The sequence below is a fragment of the Salvia miltiorrhiza genome, chromosome 6 (genome assembly GCF_028751815.1).
Source record: "Salvia miltiorrhiza cultivar Shanhuang (shh) chromosome 6, IMPLAD_Smil_shh, whole genome shotgun sequence".
Lineage (NCBI taxonomy): Eukaryota > Viridiplantae > Streptophyta > Magnoliopsida > Lamiales > Lamiaceae > Salvia > Salvia miltiorrhiza.
Window position 1 is genome coordinate 12,843,753 of NC_080392.1, and position 16,479 is coordinate 12,860,231.

Consider the following 16,479-nt stretch of genomic DNA (forward strand, 5'->3'; position numbering starts at 1 on the left):
GTTTCCATGATTCGAGCTAATGTTGTGGAGGAACGGGAGGCGACTATGGCGAGATTCCTAACTGGTTTGCATTGGGATATTCGTGATAAGGTGGAGTTGTAGCACTATGTTGAGTTGGAGGATATGGTTCACATAGCCATTAAGATAGAGAATCAACTCAAGATGAGGGGCAACAACAGCAGCAACCAGAGACAGAATCAGGGCAATTGGAGGGGCAATCCCAACCAGTTTCTAGTGGTTCCTCGTCAAAAGGGAACCAATGGGAGAAGGAGACGCCGCCGAGAGATGAAAAGAAGTCGTTCTTTAGGTCCTGGCCCGAGGGTTCGAATTCAGCAAATCAGGCAGTTTTCGATTGTTGAAATCGAGATAAGAAGTGCTTCAAGTGTTAAGGATTTAGGCATATTATGAGTGAGTGTCCGAATAGGAGACTTATGATCATGAGAGATGGCGGCGAAGTTGTGACTGACGGTGAGGAGATCGATCCAGATATGCTAGTTTTGGAGAATGTCGATTATGAAGAGAAGATTGAGGAGATTTCCGCACCTGCTGGACAGTTGATGGTAGCTAGGAGAGCTTTGAGTGTTCAAACTCAATCCGATGAGAGCGAGCAACGGGAGAATCTCTTTCACACAAGATGTCTTGTTCAAGACAAGGTGTGCAGCATGATTATTGATGGAGGGAGTTGCACGAATGTGTCTAGCAAAACCATGGTTAAGAGATTGATTAGGGTTTTATTTAATTTGTTTCCTTATTAGACTAGGTTTAGTTTTTTGCCTATATATAGGGCTTTTAGGTGTGGCCGAAAATTTTGAACCTATTATTTATCAAAACTGTGAGTTTTATTCTCTATTGAGAGCTTTTCGAATTATTCTTGAAATTCCAAGTCGAATTCATCTATTTGCGTAACGACGAGTCAACCAACCCTTGTTGGATGTCATTCATCGTCCCCGAGTTGCTGCATCAACAACACGTTAGGATAATATCAGAACCTCTGCCGAATTTGCAACTCAGCATACTCATAATCATCCAAAGTTTGAATCGAAGAAGAGAATATACAGAGCTCAAATCAGATTCCTGATTACCTACATTCTCTTAGAGTACTTAGGCAATACATTGTAAACCTTTAGCCTAAGTTCATATTATAGAGAGCTTGTTCTTTGTAATTTAGTTAGAAGATCAAACCCCTTTTCAACCGAGCGAAAAGAGTGTTTGAGTGATAGAGTTTTAGACGGTTGTCTAAACTCGAAGAGTTCTTAGCCCCCGCATGCAAGAAGAGTGAAGTCTTAGCGTATCTGCGAGATTGAGAAAAGAGACGAGAAGTCCAACCCAGTGTATTGGCACTGAAACAATTGTTTCAATCGTAAGGTTTGCTGTGCACCCATAAGCACAAGCGAGTACTCGTCAGCCTGATCGACTGACCGTGGATGTAGGAACGTGTTTCCGAACCACGTAAAAATCTTGTGTCGTTTACAAGTTTCAGTATTTTGATTTCGTTTTTCGGTCTCAATCACTCTATACTGAAACTGATAACTTAAAAGGAGAAACTTAAAAATATGTAACTTGTTGCATTAAAGGCCTTTTTAGTTCACTTAGCTTCCGCACCTGTGTGAAAACTTCTACTGATTTTCTTTCAGTTTATTAAAAAGTTTTCTCACCATACTCTATATTTATCTCTACTCGACTGAACTCTTTTATAAGCAACTGTTCATCGTTTTCAGTCATATCTCTGACTCCTTCAATTGAAAGAAAAGTTTTAAAAAGCCTACTGGTGTATTGATGAGGCTAGATCCGTAGGTGATTGAGCTGTGATCTTAGGATTTTTTCCCCCCTCTATATAGTATCACATATTTGAGCGTATTTCACAAAGTAGACTTTTTCAAACTAGTTTAGCATAATTTCCTAATAGATCTCAAAGTTGACCAAAGTAGGCCCAAATTAATAATTTCATCCTAATTTATTGAGAAAATCAAGCATCCTAACATCATATAGTTGAAAGTCCAGTCCATCGTAGTCCACAAACTTCCAACGCGAAGAGTCTGTCATGTGTGTAATGTGTGCTAACATCTAAAGCCGAGCCACTCAATCTCATCTGACGACTGACGCAGCTTTACAAGGAAGGGATAACTTAACTGATAAAATCAAACCACCAGACAGCAGCCTCTGATATATGACTACTTACATATGACTCCACAAATTTGCTTTGTCCCCTCAAGCCGGCCAAGAACTATTATTCCAATCGAAATTTTTCTTCAGATACCGATTCTTGATTGTTAAACATATAATCTCCGTGTCGTTTGATGGTCTTCAACTCAACTGGAGTTCTGTCAAATCCCCTTTTTCCGATTTCTGTTTTCACCAATTCGGATTCCTAATTTTACCAATTCTCGATTGAGATATGATTTATTAGGGCAAAGATTCAATCTTGGAAACCTCTGGTGCAATTCCAATCCAAATGTTCTGTTTCCACAGCTCTATTCCGGTTGACCAGCACATAGAAATGGCGAAATCCGTGAATCCAAGCGACCCGTGTTCGAAGGCGAAGCAAAGCGATCAGTTCAGCAAGAACAGAAGGAACCCAAACCCCCCTCACCGCTGCGATCAATCCCGCTCCGCCTTGATCGATGTGGTGATCCTGATCGCCGTGGTCTGCGCCTGCGGATTCCTGCTGTATCCGTACGTGAAGATTCTAGGGCAGAAGGCCGCCGAGCTGTCCGAGGAAGTCGCCGAGGTGGTGATCGAGGAAGTTGTCCGCGCGCCGCTGGTGTTCGGATGCTTGGGGCTCAGCATAGTCTTCGCGGTGACGGCGCTGGTGGCGATCACCGTGTGCACGGACAACAGATGCGGCAAAAGCGGCTGCAGTGGGCTGCGCAAGGCTGCTGAATTCGACATTCAGTTGGAAACTGAGGATGCTGTGAGCAAGTCTAATAATCTTCAGCGCAGTGCAGCATCGTACAAGAAGGGGCTGTTTGAATTGCCTCGCGATCATCACAGGGAGCTGGAGGCAGAGCTCAAGAAGATGGCGCCGCCTAATGGGAGGGCGGTGCTCGTGTTCCGGGCTAGGTGTGGCTGCTCCCTCGGCAGAATGGAGGTGCCGGGACCTAGGAGATCTCGAAAGGTTAGAAAGTAGGCCTACTTGACATCGGCATCACCTTTGTTTTCCCTTTATATATATAGATAGATATACTGAAATAGTGATAGAGATGAGCAGGGTCCCCTTACATTACATGTTCATTTGCTCTGATTATAGAAGGATATGAATAAGCTCATTTGAATAAGTTACCTGAACAATATACATTGCTAGTTATTCGAAGAATCTGGAATTCACTTTCTCAAATTTAGTTCATTGCTATTTATTCTGCTGCAAAGGAAGGTTCTTGTTATGGTCCCGTGTTGCTTTGTATCTGCTGTAATCTTATCTCAAATGAGGGTTTGGGGGTGTTTGGCTAAGTTGATTTCAGACCGCTTATATGCTCCAACAACTTTTAAAGATGTTTTAAGAACGTATAAGATGTAATATAAGTTATCAAAGTGTTTGGATAATTGAGTTTATGCTAGAGAGAGAATTGAAGAGTTATGAATTTGGATGGATATATGATGGAAATAACAACTTATAGTAGGGTAATTTTTGTAAAATGATTGTTGGTTATAAGATTATAAAAAAATAAGTTGGGGCACGAAAGTTATTTTTTTGGGGTACTTATAAAATGATGGAGATCATTTTAATTGTTTATAAGCTGTTTAGGAGCTTATTTTGCCAAACACTTCTATATAAGTTCCTAAACAACTTATAAGCTCAACCAAATACCCTCTATCTTTTTCGGCAATGTCTGCTAGCACTTGAGTTCGTGATCAGGAGTTTGATACGTGACTTCTGGTTGCTCCTTTGTCACTTTTGGTCTTGGGTATGGATTCTGAATGCATTGAAGCATGGATGAACTGAATTTTAATCTGATCGATCGAGACCAGAATCTGCCAGTTTTAGTTACAGTTGGTTGTCTTTAGTCTCATTTGCAAAAACTTGGATTCATCAATTTGAAGAGGATCCTCTTCATGAACATCTGATAGAGATAATCAACGAGACTTTTGCAGGGGACCGTTTAGATTCAGTCGTACCTGCTCCCACTTGTGCGTCTGTAGTTTGTTATTCACTGTGGCAGTGAATCTCGGACCCTGATCACTTGTATTAGCAGTATATCTCAAGGATGATAATGGCTTTATTTTGATATGGAGCTGATTAGAGCTTTTATATGTAGGTGACATGTGATTCCTCTTCTGGTGATATAATATCCCTTTTCTTTTTCTTCTTCTTCCTCCTAATTTTGATAGTGTGGTCTAGCACAGGAATGATTGTTAAATTTCATGACTTAAATATTTGCTGCTACTATGCATGATTTGGCCTACCTTATCTCTAGTTTATGGAATGAAAGGCTGATAATTGATGTTTCCTTGATTAATAATAGTCTTATCCATGAAGTTTATCCTGCACCTGTTCTCGCTACTCCGTAATCCTGAATAAGATCGTATAGGATGACTGAGAATTGAGCCAAATAGTGTAAGATTTCCCAAGTCTGTGCTGCAGAATTCACACTTGAACTGTGATTGGAGTATCGATGGTGAAAGATCATAACCTTAACTTTTACTGTCTTGTAGTTTGGTGAACTGTGCATATGTTGCAGGAACAAGCTGGGAAAGGCTTCTTGTTATCACGTAGAAAGAAAAAACTCCACGCTCCCATCGTCTCCCATCTCGCCCCTGATGTCGGTGTCTCCCATTTCTTGCATCATCGTCGCTGATGATATTGGTGCATATCATATTTATCTTTACATACTTAATCGTGTGAGTGTGCAAGCGTTCATTAGCTTGCACGAAACACGACCAATACACGATAGGTCGTGCAAGCATATTAGCGTGAATTAGCTAAAACTGATCTAATGCACACTTATATGTTAGGGTGTACGTCGTCACCGTGTGAGCATGTAAGTGCGCATTAGCTAAAATTAGCCTAATGCATGCCTACACACGTTAAAAAGAACGATAAAGAGTGGTTATCTTTTATACTCCCTCCGTCCACCAAAAAAACTCCCATTTGGGGTTCGGCACGGAGACTAAGAAAGCTGAAAAAGGTGGTGTAAAGGTGGTGTAAAAGACTAAAAGGGTAGTGGGTTTATGTATTGTGATTACTTTTACTAATCTTTCACTAGCTATTTGATAATAATAATAATAATATAATAATAACAATAACAATAATAATAATAATAACAATAATAATAATAATAATAATAATAATAACAATAACAATAACAATAATAATAATAATATAATAAGCAATAACAATACTAATAATAATAATAATAATAATCACGATAATAATAATAATAAAAATAATAACGATAATAATAATAATAATAATAATAATAATAATAACTAATAATAATAATCTAAGGATAATAATAATAATAACAATAACAATAATAATAATAATAATAATAATAATAATAATAATAAAATAATAATAACAATAACAATAGTAAGGATAATAATAATAATAATAATAATAATAATAATAATAATAATAAAAATAAAATAATAACGATAATAATAATAATAATAATAATAATAATAATAATAATAATAATAATAATAATAGGATAATCATATAATAAGGATAATAATAATAATAATAACAATAATAATAATAATAATAATAACAATAACAATAATAACAATAACAATAACAATAACAATAACAATAACAATAAGATAATAATAATAATAATAATAATAATAATAATAATAATAATAATAATAATAATAATAATAATAATAACAATAACAACAACAACAACAACAACAACAACAACAACAACAACAACAACAACAAACAATAATAATAATAATAATAACAATAATAATAACAATAATAATAAGAATAATAATAATAACAATAATAATAACATAATAATAATAATAATAATAATAACAATAATAATAATAATAATAATAATAATAATAACAATAATAATAATAATAATAATAATAATAATAATAACGATAATAATAATAATAATAATAATAATAATAATAAGGATAATAATATAATAAGGATAATAATAATAATAACAATAACAATAATAATAATAAGAATAATAATAATAATAATAATAATAATAATAATAATAATAATAATAATAATAATAATAATAATAATAATAATAATAATAATAATAATAATAATATAATAAGGATAATAATAATAATAATAATAATAATAATAACAATAATAATAACAATAATAATAATAATAACAATAATAACATAAGTAATGATAGAGTAAAGTGGGGCCAATAGGTAAAGGTGTACTAATTTTAAAAGCAAGGGAGGATATAATTGTCCAAAAAGTAGAGTAGGAGTTTTTTTGGTGGACAAATATTTAAGGGCAAATAGGAGTTTTTTTGGTGGACGGAGGGAGTATATTTTTATAAGTATGAATATTATTTGTTTTTCCTAATCCCTAAATGGGCATTCTTCATTTTACCTCTAATAAAAACCATGAAGGGAAAGATTATGCATATAATTAATTATGGAGAGTCCAAGTTCGATTTCGAGAATCAAGGCAGACTTTAGAATATTATATAGAATGTTACTAATATAATGTTACCAAAATCTATACTATATTAAAAAGGGAGTTTTCAATTTCAAATCAATTTTAAAATTGAGTGTCAATTTTGTAGTTAGAATAGAATTGAAGGTTGTTTCTAAAGGGGACACCAAGCGGTGCGACCTCCTGTGTGTGAACAGTGAGGTCCCGAGTTCAAACCCCACTACTTCCCCTCCCCAACTCTCCCAAGTCAAAAAAATAAAAATAGAATTGAAGCTTTATTTATAAGCTATACATCTTTTTATTTTCTTTTTCTTTAACTTCTTATTTTTCTATTTTATTTCTTTTTAAAAATTGTGAAATTTAACTAATTATAAAATATTTGATATGCATATCAAATTAAAGATCATGACAAGAACTTTAATTTGATATATGTTATGTAAATATTGGATTTAAAATATAAAAATTATATTTATTTAAAGATTAAAACTTAAGAAAATTCTCTCTGCTCTCTCCTCTTTTTTTTGAATAAATGTATTTTTTTTAATTATCTTTTAACTTACATTGGTTTCTTTTTGGGTAAATATAACTTTTTGGCCCATCGTTTGAGTTTTTTCAAAACTATCCCACCCTAAGGGAAATTACAAAATAATACCCATCGTTTCATTTTTTTCTTGTTTGTGACCCGCAAAAATAATCTGACGACTGCAAAATGAGGTTTTCTGGCGAACAACCATGTGTCAATACACATGGAATTTTTTTAAAAAAAATTCTACACCACCAGCTTCCAAATCAACGTCACCCTCCTCTTCTACAATATCAACAACCCAACCGATCGCCGCTGCTCACTAAAATCGACCGCCAGGAAACTCAAACATAGCTGCCCACTGTCGTTCACGCCAAACACATCGCTCGAACTGGACCAAGTCCCCGCTGATTTGATCATCCCGATGTCGGGCGCTGGAGACGAAGGGTTCTGGTTCAAAATTCAGAGCGCGAACGACGCCGTTTACCAGGGGATCCAAATCCCTAACAACACGTAGAGAGCCGTGATTGAGGTGTACGTCTCTGCCCACGGCGGCGACGAGTTCTGGTACAAAAATCCCCCGGATTACTACATTGACTCCAACGGCTTGAACATCATGCACGGCCACGGCGTCTACCGTGAGGTTCTTGTCAACCTCGACGACAATGTTGTCGGATCAGTGCTCCCCTTCCCTGTTATCTTCATCGGTGGTATAAATCCCTTCAATTTGCCTTCCTACAAAATCGAGCTCATTGATTACTGATTTGTGTGTGTGTGAATTTTTTTTCTTTTTTCTTTTAATTCCATGAGTATTGACACATGGCTGTTCGTCAGAACACCTCATTTTATATTCGTCGGATTATTTTTGCTGGTCACAAACAAGAAAAAAATGAAATGATGGTTATTATTTTGTAATTACCCTTAAGGTGAGACAGTTTTGAAAAACCACTCAAACGATGGGCCAAAAAGTGATATTTACTCTTTCTTTTTTTACAATATCAATTTTTATTAATACGAATTATTCTATATTATTTTTATATTAAACTAAAATATATTTATGTTAAATTATACTCCCTCCGTCCCACTAGAATTGACACTTTTGAATTGGGCACGGAGATTAAGAATAAAGGATTAAGAGTGTAAGTAGATAGGGTCCACTTATTTTATATGTGTAGAGAATGTAGGGACCACATACCATTTTAGGAAAGTGTCAATTCTAGTGGGACAAACAAAAAAGACAAATGTGCCAATTCTAGTGCGAAGGAGTAGTATTTTTAATTATATTTAAAAAATTTATATAATAATCAGTATCAATTTTATATAGTATAATAAAATATAAAAATATTTTTCGTGCGTTGTACGACTGCAAATGTTAGTTTCATTTAACACCGAGTTTGAGTCGTTTTCTTATTTGGCAAAAATTACATAATTTAAAACACTAATTAACAAAACTAATTGTACCCCTTATTTTCATTTAATCATCCCAAATAACCCTCATTTCTTCTTGGACACACCCACACATGCACAGACGCCTCGCCGCCGCCACCGCCTCCCTCTGAAATTCCGACGACCGCAGCGGCAGGTGAAATCACAACTGCTGCGCTCGCAAATGCACACATGCACAACACACAAATGCATCTAGGGATGGCAATCTACCCGTGGGTAGCGGATATCCGCGAAAACCCGAACCCATTAGGGTGAGTTTGGATACCATTTGATATCCACGGATAGTTTCGTGGGTGCAATTCACTATCCATTTAGTTCGTGGGTATGGGTTTGGATACTTACTATCCATACCCGCGAAACCCGTTTACCCGCCAAAAATACCCGCTAATTATCCGTCAATTACCCGTCAAATATCCACAAAAAAAATTTATAAAATATGGGCCTTGAATATATATTTTAAGATTATGGGCTAGCATATTATATTTGAAAATAGGCCCAAATAAAAATTGAAGGAAGGCCCAAGCTCTAATAATCTAAATCTAAACCCTAATTCTCCTATGCCCCTAACACGTTACACTGACACAGTCGCTCAACTTCAGCAGCTCAACCATTTCTTCCCTTGTGGTAGTCGAGATTCAAGCCACCAGCCGGCCGCCGCCCTCGCCCAGCAACGCCGCCCTCGTCCAGCCGCCAGCTGGCCGCCGCCCTCGTCCAGCAACGCCAGCCACTCGCCCAGCAACGCCGCCCTCTTCGCGAAGTCGCGGTTCCAGCCACCAGCCGGCAACCACTCGCCGGCCGCCGACCTCGTCCAGCAACGCCATTCTTCCAGCCGTTGACCTCCTCCTCCGCCTTCCTCCCTTCTTTCAACTCCCTCCTCTCAACTCTCAAGCTGTTCTCCGCGCACCGGCACTGCCCAGCCGCTTTCCTCCACGCACCGGCAGTCGGATAGTGGATGACGGATACCCGTCGGATAGCGGGTTTCGCGGATACCCGACGGGTAGCGGGTATCCGCGGGTAGCGGGTTTGGATACCATTTGATATCCATGGATAGTTTCGTGGGTAGCAATCACTATCCATTTAGTTCGTGGGTATGGGTATGGATAGTCACTATCCGTACCCGTCGTACCCGATTGCCATCCCTAAATGCATCCCCCTATATTCTCCGGTGACACGTCGGTCGCCGCCCCTTTACCCCCTGACACCTCTCTCTCTCGTCTCTCACTGGAAACAGTACACACACACAGACGCCTCGCTGCTTCCGTCTCCCTTCCCTCTCACTCGCTCCGATTGGGAGGCGGCAGATCTGAGATGGCGGCGGATCTGGGATGGGAGGCGGCGCGGTCACTTGTGGGTGGAGGAAGATCGGTTCCTACATATTAGACCGCTGATGATGGGGGAATTTCTCACGGCTTTAAATTTTGCAAGTGAGGGAATTGCTTCGGTTGATTTGTGTGGGAAGGGGGGTTGACTAATTTTGTGGGGTGGGGTGGGGTGCTGCTTCGGTGGAGCTGGTTCTGGGCGTCTTCTTCGGCTGTTCCGGGGGAGAGGGCTGCCGGAAAGGGAAGGTGCACCAGCGATAGGGGCAGTTCAGTGGTGATGGGGGGAGGAGACGGGTGGGGGGTGTTTTGAATAAATAAAAAAATCAAATTTAATTAATTTTAATTTTATATTTAAAATAACTAATTATATAACCATAAATTTACAAACGTACTTAAATAACTAAACAATAGCTCCTCAATAGCTCCTAAATTCATTTGCCAAAAAGAAACACCTCAAGGTGGGCAGGACGGAGGGAGTATATATGAAGCATATTTTATCAATTTTAGATTTAACTTTTATTAATATGTGTTATGATATAGGTAAAATTAAAATATCCAATTTGAGATAATAAAAATAAATAATAGTCGCATATAAAAATATATGAAAGTATCTATTTTTGCATTATGTCAATTTTATCTATCATGCTTACATACTCATACAACCTAACATGTGAGCATCTAAAGATAATGCACGCTTGCACACTTGCACAATGTAGCGTGGAAATGTGTAAAGATTGGGGTAGATGAATTGATTGGGGGGATGATGAAGTCGGGGTGTGGGAAATTCTTTTTACTTTTTATGTATTTATTTTAGGGTTACGTACCAATTTTCCCCCAATGTTAACGCCCCTATCGACTTTAGCACCTTATACTTAGGATCAGTGTTGTTTACTACATCAACGTGGCAAAACGGAACCAAATACATATCTGCCATTTAACGGTGCTTAACACCGTTTGAATATATATATATATATATAGGGGAGGGCTAGAATAAAAACACTCTCAAGTGTATAAAATATAAATGATTTTCAGCCCTTAGATCATCAAGATCTACGGTTGATTCGTAACCCTTTTGGATGAATTCGTGGTCCTGGGTTCGAATCCCAAAGGTAGCAAAAATTTATTTTTCACAATTCGTAACCATGTTGGATGAATTCGTAACCCTGTTGGATAAAATTCGTACATTAAAAAATGTTTATATATATATATATATATATATATATATATATATATATATATATATAGGGTCGCATTCAATGGAGACCCCTCCCTTAGATAAAGAATAAAGACCAAATCATGGTCATTCATCTCACTCCAATCAACGGTTCATATAATTTCCTAATTTGATTTTTCATATAATTAAATACTAATTAATTATATTTATTTAATCTGAAAAGGGCAAATATGTCCACTCAAATCCAGCGAATTCTGAGATCCTATTAAACAAATCCCGAAAATTCCTCTCTTTTCATTTTAGGACCTGATCCGTCGATGAACATAATAAGTGAACATTAGTATGTTCATTTGTTTTCCTACGAACATATTGACGAACATTAATATGTTCATTTGTTTTTCTATGAACATTAGTATGTTCATTTGTTTTCCTGCGAACATATTGACGAACATTAATATGTTAATTTATTTTTCTACGAACATATAGATGAACATTAATATATTCATTAGGATTTTCTGCTTAATTTTCATGGCTAAAAACTGAACTCCATTGAAATCACAACTGCAACCACTTCAATTTGTGAAAATACTTCATTACATTAGCGGCTCAACAACTCAACCAAGGCGATCAATTATTAAGCAAGAAGAAAGCACTCTGCAAAAAATAAGCTTCAAACTTCATCTATAACATCAAGATTCGAAAATACAGTAAAAATAGGACAACTGATTTAGGATTATCCTTAATCCCACACTGTAATTTATACGAATAAGCAATTACTACTAACTGTCACATAAGAAATTTTCAAGCCAAATCCGAAATCTCTGTATAAGGAAAAGAACGCATTTTTTCCACCAAATTTTGCTGGAGAGTGAGGGCGGTGGCCATGGCACCTGCGGTGGTCGCCGGAGATCGAAAGAAAAGGGCGCAGATTTAGGGATTTAGGGTGCGGTGGCCGTGGCTCCACCTGCGACGACGGCCATTACCAAGGAAGGAAGGGATGGCGATTTTGAGGAGAGAGAGACGGACGTGGGGGAGCGCTTGTTCGCTAATTTCTTTTAACACGCCGCAAGTGTACGGGTGCAATTGTGTACAGTAGCAAGCAAGGTCGTATTCCACAGAGACTGAATTTACCAATTCCTATCCTAAATTATCCTACTCTATCTGGACAAACGAAATTAAGAGTTTTGGTTTTAAAAACTAAATAAATAAACAGAAGGAAAGAAAATAAATCAAGCTGCGAAAATGTGGAGTAACAGATAAGAGAAGATTTCCCAAGGCAAAGGTTTCAACAGATTCTCCTAACTAACATATTCAATTCAATTAATAAGATGATTCCTAAGGCAATCTCAAAGCTAGTTCATACCCACTCCCGTGGCATACAAACCGTTGATTACATGCAAGGCTACCGTCCCCGGATCGCACTTCTAACATGCAACTCCTAAAAGCTCATAGGATTAACGCCCTCACAAATATCAATTCCCTTTAGAATTAAATATATGTGTTCTATGTTCTTAGTTCAGGTAATGATTATCATCTCCCGATCTCAAATTAAAACCTATGATTATGCTAAATTGGTGGCCAATCAATAAAGCAAACAATTGTAACAAGAACATAAAAAGGAAAAACAATCTCAATTAATTGAATCAAACAGTCAAAAATTCAAATCATGTCTACTCCCTAAACCCTGGGAAAAAAAGATTCTAGCCACACATAGACATATGACTAGAAATCAAAATCTCAAAAATACAAATAAACATCCAACAAGAAAAACCGTATTGAAATCGAGAATCTTCAATGTAACACCCCAATTTTCATAAACTTTTCAAATTAAAAACTTTGAAGAACTAATATAGTGAAAATAAAATTTATTGATTTATAAAGAAAATTTAAATTAATTTCAAAGTCAACTTGCCAAAACTAAAGTAGTAACATGAAAATAAAATAAAACTTAATAAGTTCAACTAAAATGTCCAATGTAAAAGAAATCCTTATCCCTAGTCATTCTCCACTTCCATGGCCACTTCGACTCTGAAACTGCAAAACTGAAACGATAAGGGGTGAGCATATTGAAAATATACTCAGTGAGGAACATAACAAATATCCACATACGTCACATATATAATCAAATCACATTATCATACTTGCAAACATACGCCAAGAGACCGGAGCCCCTTGACAAACATAATCATAGTTTGAGTCGATGGCTTAAGTCCCATGACCAAACACATACATAGATCAATGGCTTAGGTCCCATGATCGCACATAACATAGATCAATGGCTTAGGTCCCATGATCGCACATAACATAAATCAATGGCTTAGGTCCCATGATCGATCAATGGCTTAGGTCCCATGATCACACATAACAATAAATCAATGGCTTAGGTCCCATGATCGATCAATGGCTTAAGCCATTGATTTATGTTATGTGCGATCATGGGACCTAAGCCATTGATCTATGTTATGTGCGATCATGGGACCTAAGCCATTGATCTATGTATGTGTTTGGTCATGGGACTTAAGCCATCGACTCAAACTATGATTATGTTTGTCAAGGGGCTCCGGTCTCTTGGCGTATGTTTGCAAGTATGATAATGTGATTTGATTATATATGTGACGTATGTGGATATTTGTTATGTTCCTCACTGAGTATATTTTCAATATGCTCACCCCTTATCGTTTCAGTTTTGCAGTTTCAGAGTCGAAGTGGCCATGGAAGTGGAGAATGACTAGGGATAAGGATTTCTTTTACATTGGACATTTTAGTTGAACTTATTAAGTTTTATTTTATTTTCATGTTACTACTTTAGTTTTGGCAAGTTGACTTTGAAATTAATTTAAATTTTCTTTATAAATCAATAAATTTTATTTTCACTATATTAGTTCTTCAAAGTTTTTAATTTGAAAAGTTTATGAAAATTGGGGTGTTACATTCAATCTTGTTCTTGCTCTGTTCTCCGTCTCTCTCAGCTCTCAGGAAAAGTAAAATATGATATAAAGTGATAAAAGCTTGCAGAGAATAAGTTCTTGGGGAGTATTTATATGCCCTAGGTCTTGTAGCTCTCAAAAATACCCAAAATCGCTAAAAAAACGAATTTTGGGCGGAAATACGGCGACTCGCGCGGCCACGTCGCGCGGCCGCATGGCTGGCCCGCGTGACGAAACAGAACTCCTGACAGCTTTGCGCAGCGATTTTGTTTTGGCTCGTTCTCTCTCGTCCGAACTCTGATTTATGATCCGTTTGCGCTCACGAACTCCTCTTGAGACGAAATACAACTTGTATTTCAGCCAATTCTTCCAAATTCTGCTTCGTTATTTCTGAAAATTCGTTCAAACACAAGAAAGTAACAAGTTCTTGACCATAAACGAATATAAGCTCAAATAGACCACCAAACACACAAAATCCTCACAACTAAGCATCAAAAATGACACACCAAGAGGTAAAAATGCATGTTTATCAATCCCCCAAACTTGAACTATTGTCCGTCCTCGGACAAAACAAAGATGGACCAAGAATGAATCAACAAGCGTAGAGAAAAGTAGATAACATTGTGGCTTCAGATTTGTCAACAAAATTACCAACATGCATTTGTATCTCCTATTATCAAGATATCAAAATCATGAAAAATTCAAATTATGGTCTCAATGAATTGCAATCCTCACCAAAAGGATAAAGAAAATAAGAACTCTCAACTCTCAAGTGTATCAATCAAAAAGGACGTGTATACGCTCAGTTCAAGCTAAACAAGTACTCATTCATAAGCTTGTCAATCGTCTCACCTCCCCACCACTTAATGTGTGCTCTTATAACCAAGATCAAAAAGGTCTTCATTAAGGGTTGTAATGTAGGCTCTTTGGTAAGGTGGGATATATTTGGCTGAGTGACTAAAAGATACTCCTCAATGTAGCTCGATCACCAACCTTATAACATTCTTACTCAACACAATCCTTCACCTCTCATAAAACCAAATTTTTCAATACGAGAACCATCACAACTCAACAATTATTTCTCATACATTATGTCTCTCTAATGCATCCTATGTACCCATTTTTTTTCAATTCTTTTCTCTTTTTTTTTTTCTCTTTTTTTTAACCATTTTTTTTTCTTTCAACAACTTGTAGGGTACTAGGATTTTCAATTTAAAACCACAAAGCATAACTCATGATCATTCATCTCCACAACCCAATTATCTCATATCAACAAACTCCAAGCTCCCACCCATGGCTACGACAACGAATATGAAAAAATAAGGCTCAAAGGGGTGAATTAGGATCATATAAAGATATAGGACAAATATGGGATAAATAGGCTAGCAAAGATGGCCTTCTATCATCTCAAAGTTATTAAGCACACTATGTGACCTCGAGGGAGAAACCAAGACAAGTTCTAGTGAGAAACATGCATGCTCGAACAATCACTCAAGAATAAGAAATAAGACTGTAAACATGGTGACAGTCAAGGCTCAAATTCTCACAGCTTATTTCATTGATTGCAAACACATAGAGACCACGCTTATCATTCATCACTCATGCTCAATCACAATAATATCAACACAAACGCATGCAATTTCATAAGTTTTAAATAGAAATCATCATGAGCCAGTTATCCAACCAATCTCTACACTACTCACATCTTCATCAAGGTACATCACAAAGAAACCACCAAACCAAGACTAAGAAAACTCAACGACAAAACAAACAACCACAACAAAAAGTGCATCCACGAAGACACATCCCCCCAAACTTATTTACCACAGAGGAGAATAAGTTTGAAAAGGATTTGTGGGGCACGAAAACAAACAAGCAAATAAAAAGAAACGAACTAACCAAGATTGGGTTGCCTCCCAACAAGCGCTATTTTTAACGTCGTTAGCTCGACGATCCAGCAGGAATAGGTGGCGGCCACTTTTCATCAAATTTGAGTACATCATCTGTTGCGAACCAATGATAAGGTGGTTTTCCAACCTTCAAAATTTCTTGAAAACTATGGTCATCCTGTGAACAATCAAAAGTACTACCACACCCCAAAAAGTGTTCATCAGATGAATCAAAATTAAAATCAAAAGATGGAGTTAGATAAAAGCTAAAGAGACAAGCCTTCAATGATTTCCATTGGTCGATGCAAGTGTCAACTACATTTTGGACATCGCGCTCTTCAACACTTTTAAAATTTTCATCCTTCAAGCTCATCTCAACTTTCAGAACTTCTTGCTCTTCTTCCATCGCTTGAGGCTCTTCATATGATGTATCACTTTCGAGCTCAATGGTCATACACTGCTCTTTTGGACTCACCACGGTATTGCTTGAGAATTGGCCCGACTGATATAGATTGCTAATAGTAGTAGTCACTTGAGTCATCTGAGTCTCAAACACCTTCATCCGGGTCCCTAAAGCAGCAGTGGTAGACTCAAGCTTCT

The 16,479-nt window shown here is 36.9% G+C and overlaps 1 protein-coding gene across 1 annotated transcript; it reads left to right on the top strand.

The window, feature by feature from the left end:
- Positions 1-1,972: 1,972 nt before the first annotated feature.
- Positions 1,973-3,334, top strand: LOC130988806 (uncharacterized protein At5g19025-like). The gene has a single exon (XM_057912771.1). The coding sequence runs from the start codon at positions 2,453-2,455 to the stop codon at positions 3,125-3,127; it is 675 nt and encodes a 224-aa protein (XP_057768754.1). The 5' UTR covers positions 1,973-2,452; the 3' UTR covers positions 3,128-3,334.
- Positions 3,335-16,479: the final 13,145 nt, after the last annotated feature.